The sequence below is a fragment of the Thalia democratica genome, chromosome 9 (genome assembly GCF_965202585.1).
Source record: "Thalia democratica chromosome 9, ktThaDemo2.hap1.1, whole genome shotgun sequence".
NCBI lineage: Eukaryota > Metazoa > Chordata > Thaliacea > Salpida > Salpidae > Thalia > Thalia democratica.
The window spans coordinates 18,549,090-18,555,055 of NC_139173.1; the positions used below are offsets into that span (position 1 = coordinate 18,549,090).

Genomic DNA, 5,966 nt, shown 5'->3' on the forward strand with positions numbered 1-5,966 from the left:
ATCATGACGTTATATAGAATTTTTTTAATTAAACTTAATTCAATACTTAAAGAAAGGCAAGTATTTAAACAATATTATATCAATATCTAGATTATTTTCAAATAATTGAACTTAGAATAATGCTAACAGCACAGTTCTTAAAATGAGTCGTCTGTGTATTTAGGAAAAACAATAATTAATCATTAATAGATTTTAAACCTTTGTTATTTTAAACTGTTTCGACATCTTTCAAGTGAAAATATCTCACTTAAAGCCATTATTAACTTTTTTAACTTGCAAATCTACACTACAGAATGTAGTTAGAAATTATAAAAAATGCTAATGATTAAAGTATAAACTTTTAGACAAAATATGTTATTAGTGGTCAATCATGATTTAAAAAGTCGACATTATCTTTTTATTAAACTCGAAGAAATAGTTTAATTCTAAAATAAAAACAACGTATAGCTAAATTGTTTTATTTACAACTAAAGAAATCATAACGATTTTGTAAAATGTTGATAAATTTATGCAATGCACAAAAAGCGAACTTTAAAGTCTTTGCAGTATTTCGAAAGTTGTTTTTTCTGCTTGATGTTTTGGCAAACCAAACCTTTTGTAGGGCTCATTTCCACATAGTTTCCTGATACTGAGATCGGGCTGTAATTTAAAAATATATTGGAAACAAAAAAATTAACTTAAACTAAGCATATTCATTTTAAAACGATCACAGAGTGTGTAAAAAACTGTGGTTCAATAATTTATTTCAAAATTACCTTCCGTTAGTGAGTTGACCTTCTACTGCGATTGGATTATCACATATTTGTCCAGGATATTGTGCTTTTAGACTACTGAGAGTTTCCCAGTCGCCTTTACCGCTCGGGTTATCTCTATCGAAGAACTTTGTCCAATAGACTTTGCACTTTTGCTCTGAAAATTGGTTTGTATTTAAAATTTTAATAATGCTTGCTTACTTGTTTCTATTTTAGCTTTAAAACTAACTTGTAGTATTTGCTTTATAAATTTTATTTTTAATTTTTGTAAAAGTATTAACTGTCAATTTACCACATCCCCATGTAACTGTTAGGTATTTGTAAGTTCCAACACATGGATCTCCACCTAAAGCAAAGTTAGAAGCAACTAAAACACAGCTGCTTTTACCATCGCAGTTTTTTTTGACAATAGTCGGAGCTGTTTTTGAAACACAACCACCGGCAGGAAACTTGTGGTATTTAGAAGGACATCTGAAAATAAGTCACTCAAGTAACAACTTAAAGTTAATATTATCTGTTTTTATTGCTTCACTTACGTGTTATGGTTGTTTCTTCCATAGAAAACACTGAAAATTTTAATCTTCTCATTTGCCTTGCAACCAATTTTTAGAGACTTTACTTCGCAAACAAGACTACTTTGAGAAAAGGGAGGATAAATTGGAAGAGGAAACTTTGGAACTGTTAAAGTTGTTTATAAGCAACTTTCTAATTTTTTAAAAGTAAATTTATAAAATATACTTGTTTAATGCGACGATTTTAATTTTTTTTGTAATGAAAATTAAAAAAATAAAAACATAATTATATATTTCGATTTAAATAGAAATATTTTTTATAGAAAATCACCAAACAGTTTTTTTATTGTTCTTTATTAAAAAACTTAAATAAGTATTAAATTGCACTTAACTTGATTAGAAGTAGCAAACAACTTATAAAGTACAATTTTTACATTTATTATATCAAAATGATCTAAAAATTAATTACTTACTCTTTAATGAAGAGATTAGTTGTTGCGAAACACATAAGTTTGCAAAAACTATAGACAGTACTGTCAGCAAAAATATCTTCATTTTTTATGACTAATTGAATCTGTGTAAGATAGAATACTTTTATGAAGCATATAAAAATATGCCGTTTATATACTTTTTAGAAAAAACGAAAAAAAAAGAGTTCGACCTACTTAACTGTTGCCCCTGGCAGTTTCGACCACAATAAAATTTTACTCCTTTAATTAGCTTTAATTTTTCTACGTAGTATCAATTTGGGTATTTCCTCCTTTAGCCCTTAATTTATAAGTATTAGATGTTATAAGTACAAGAACATTTTGTCTTTTAAAAAATCAAAGAAACAACTTTTAATTTGTTATAGAAAGCTATTGTAAATATGATTTTAACCATTAAGTTTTATTGATAAAATGTTTTTTAATGTTTACTATGTTACAGCATTTTAACATACTTTAGTTATAATTTTTTAAACTAGATATCAAAAAATACATATTATAAAAGTTTTAAGTTTTTTAATCATTTTCTTTATTAAATTAAAATTAAATTAAAAAGACTTTCGAAAATTTAACTTGAAAATGTTAAAAATGAATTAGCTATAATTTTAAAAATAAACGAAATATATTTAGAAATTTATTAAAAATTGTTTCGAGATTGTTTGCATTTTAATGCAGTGTAACGTAAATAATGAAGTTAGTTGTATAACATAAACAACCACAATTGTTTTCATAACTTTTGTTACAGTATCTTTGAAAAGCAATTTTATATGAATATATGTGTTTTATTGCTGTCTAAAAAATAGCTTATAGTTTAAGAGCTGAAAACTGTTTGAAATTAATATTTAATTTAAACACAACGACAAAATCAACGTTCAAAAATTTGTTATAAGCACATGATTTATATAGTGAACTTTCGGTCATCGAGCTACACACCAATCATTTATTTAAACTGTTTTTGTTTATTTTTACTAACATTAAAATAAATTGAATAAAAATGTTAAACAAGAAAAACAACAGAAAACTAAAAAAATAACTTATATGTGACTAATTTAAAATGATAAAAAAATGCTATTTATATAGTAGAAAAAATCGCTAGTAATAATAAACTTATAACTTAAAATAATTAAACTTTATATCTTGTTATAAGTTCTATGATATAGACCATACTGTAATTCTGAAATCGATGTGCTTTCGGTAGAAAGTAGTTTTAACTTGGTTGAAGCTAATATTATATATTGAATTGTATATATCAAAATTTGACTGTAAGTTTAATTATAACTGAATAAACAATGAAAAGAGACTGAAAATATACTTAAAAAATATGCGCCAATAATTTCCTTAGACGTAAAAAAAAACTAGCTAGTATACAAAATAAATTGTACTTTAATGATAACCTAGTTTTTTTTATGATTTAACTATTTAGATTTTTCAAAAACAGATTTAAATCGAAGATTATAAACACGATAACTATAAAATATTATTTCACATAAATAGAAATAAAGTTAAACAAAATTGAGAAAAACGGTACAATCTTACAAAAATGCTTACAGGAAAAACTTATTATTGATAGTTCTTAAATTTAATGTATCTTACTTTCTTGAAACAAACTTAAAAAAAAAGCGTATTAATATAATTTTTTAAGATTTATTAAACTTGTTAAAGTATAAACATGATTTTGAGAGTCTTACAGATAATTTTTCAGTTTGAACAACATTAATTAAAAAAAAAGTAGCATTGTTTAAAAAATATATTTAAGAAGCATCATAAATATTATAAAATATTTAAAAAAACATTTATTTACTTTATAATAGTTTGTTAATAAAAGTAAGTTTTAAAATGTGTAATACTTTTCAGTACTTTACATTTACTTCTGGATAAACAAGAACTTTTATCGTAATTAGCAACACAAACAAAAACGTTGAAGTATTTTAGTATATATCCAAGAATATTCTTTTATATTTAGTTTAAGTTGTTAGTTAAAAATTGTGTTTAAATGCTCTATTATAAATTTATTATAAAAACAAAATATTTAGCAAAATTTTACAATTAAGCTCCTAAGAAAAAGAACAAACACTAGTATGCAAACTATGTTATAGTAACTTTCACTTTTTTTGTAAACATTTAACTATATTTACTCGTACTAAGTTAGTTGAAAAAATTCTACATTAAGTAGTCAAAAGTAGCCATCGATAATAAAACATTAAAAAATGGACTATAATAAAATTTTTATTTTATAAATAAGTTAAAAACCTAATAAAGCTGGTTCAAAATTTATAATTACGATACATTCAAAAAGTATAGCATATTACTTTTAAATTTGTATAATTATACAAGGAAATACCCAAATTGATACTATAAGGAATATTACAGCTAATTAAAGAAATAAAATTTTATTGTGGTCGAAACTGCCAGGGGCAATAGTTAAGTAGGTCGAACTCTTTTTTTTTTTCGTTGCTTTTAAAAAGTATATAAACGACACACTTTTCTATGCTACATAAAAGTATTCTATCTTATATAGTATTTAGTCATAAAAAATGAAGATATTTTTGCTGACAATACTGTCTATAGCTTTTGCAAACTTATGTGTTTCACAAAAATTATTTTCACCATTAGAAAGTAAGCAAAATATTTTCAATATTTTGAAAAATCTTTGAATAAATTTGTATTTTTCAAGTTGTATGCTATTGATTTTTCATCTAATTAAATGTATTTGGATGATTTGTTTTTTATTTAATTAAATATTGAAAATTAAATATGGTAAACTTTTTTTGTTTTAAGACTGTTAAATTGATTTATTTATTTCAAATTCGAAACTCAATTTTTTTTTGTATAAATGTATGTATTTAAACGAATATTACTGATCATACACTAAAACTATTATTTTTTGTAAATTTTACAAAAAGATACATAATTTATCAATAAACAACTTTATCAGTTTCAAAGTTTCCTCTTCCAATTTATCCTCCCTTTTCTCAAAGTAGTCTTGTTTGCGAAGGAAAGTCTCTAAAAATTGGTTGCAAGGCAAATGAGAAGATAAAAATTTTCAGTGTTTTCTATGGAAGAAACAACCATAACACGTTAGTGAAGTGAAAATAAACATAATATAAACTTTAAGTTGTTACTTGAGTGACTTATTTTCAGATGTCCTTCTAAATACCACAAGTTTCCTGCCGGTGGTTGTGTTTCAAAAACAGCTCCGACTATTGTCAAAAAAAACTGCGATGGTAAAAGCAGCTGTGTTTTAGTTGCTTCTAACTTTGCTTTAGGTGGAGATCCATGTGTTGGAACTTACAAATACCTAACAGTTACATGGGGATGTGGTAAATTGACAATTAATACTTTTACAAAAATTAAAAATAAAATTAATAAAGGAAATACTACAAGTTAGTTTTAAAGCTAAAATAGAAACAAGTAAACAAGCATTATTAAAATTTTAAATACAAAACAATTTTCAGAACAAAAGTGCAAAGTCTATTGGACAAAGTTCTTCGATAGAGATAACCCGAGCGGTAAAGGCGACTGGGAAACTCTCAGTAGTCTAAAAGCACAGTATCCTGGACAAATATGTGATAATCCAATTGCAGTAGAAGGTCAACTCACTAACGGAAGGTAATTTTGAAATAAATTATTGAACCACAGTTTTTTACATACTCTGTGATCGTTTTAAATAAATAAGTTTTAGTTCAAGCTACTTTTTTTTCAAATAATAATTCAAAAATTGCAGCCCGATCTCAGTATCAGGAAACTATGTAGAAATGAGCCCTACAAAAGGTTTGGTTTGCCAAAACATCAAGCAGAAAAATCAACTTTCGAAATACTGCAAAGACTTTAAAGTTCGCTTTTTGTGCACTGCATGAACTAATTAACATTAAAAAAATGTTATGACTTTGTCAGTATAAATAAATAATTCATTTATATGTTGTTGTTATTGTATAAGTTATTAGACACTGTAAAATAATCGATGTTCAAAAGTATTGTCTAAAGACCTTGTTTATAGAAAGTTATGATCATAAACTTCATGCATCAAAACAACGTGCCCAACATGAATTATTATAAATAACATAAGGCATTTATACAAACTCTGCCACAAATACTTTAAATTTGGTTTGTTTCAAATTAATTCTTCTGTACACTTAAACTTATGCAAGACATACTAACATTCATTAGAATGTATAAAATCGTACAGAAGTGTAAAAATTAATTAAACAACTAATAAT

The 5,966-nt window shown here is 24.8% G+C and overlaps 2 protein-coding genes across 2 annotated transcripts; one reads left to right on the plus strand and one right to left on the minus strand.

The window, feature by feature from the left end:
- Positions 1–500: 500 nt before the first annotated feature.
- On the minus strand, positions 501–1,843 carry LOC145844532 (adhesion G protein-coupled receptor L1-like). The gene is made up of 5 exons (XM_082951931.1): positions 1,738–1,843; positions 1,289–1,430; positions 1,045–1,223; positions 756–909; positions 501–639 (listed from the first exon to the last, which is right to left on the minus strand). The coding sequence occupies exons 1-5, from the start codon at positions 1,817–1,819 to the stop codon at positions 507–509; spliced, it is 690 nt and encodes a 229-aa protein (XP_082808057.1). The 5' UTR covers positions 1,820–1,843; the 3' UTR covers positions 501–506.
- Positions 1,844–4,265: 2,422 nt separating this feature from the next.
- Positions 4,266–5,606, plus strand: LOC145844876 (adhesion G protein-coupled receptor L1-like). The gene is made up of 5 exons (XM_082952297.1): positions 4,266–4,365; positions 4,685–4,826; positions 4,891–5,069; positions 5,205–5,358; positions 5,474–5,606. Exons 1-5 carry the CDS (start codon positions 4,284–4,286, stop codon positions 5,604–5,606), a joined length of 690 nt encoding a protein of 229 aa, XP_082808423.1. The 5' UTR covers positions 4,266–4,283.
- The last annotated feature ends 360 nt before the right edge of the window (positions 5,607–5,966 follow it).

Coding starts and splice junctions, on each gene's coding strand:
- LOC145844876 (XM_082952297.1), top strand. CDS start 4,284: ATGAAGATATTTTTGCTGACAATACTGTCTATAGCTTTTGCAAACTTA. Junction 4,827..4,890: donor GGAAGAAACAACCATAACAC/GTTAGTGAAGTG, acceptor ACTTATTTTCAG/ATGTCCTTCTAAATACCACA. Junction 5,359..5,473: donor GGTCAACTCACTAACGGAAG/GTAATTTTGAAA, acceptor CAAAAATTGCAG/CCCGATCTCAGTATCAGGAA.
- LOC145844532 (XM_082951931.1), bottom strand. CDS start 1,819: ATGAAGATATTTTTGCTGACAGTACTGTCTATAGTTTTTGCAAACTTA. Junction 1,431..1,737: donor ACTAATCTCTTCATTAAAGA/GTAAGTAATTAA, acceptor CAACTTTAACAG/TTCCAAAGTTTCCTCTTCCA. Junction 910..1,044: donor AACAGTTACATGGGGATGTG/GTAAATTGACAG, acceptor ACCAATTTTCAG/AGCAAAAGTGCAAAGTCTAT.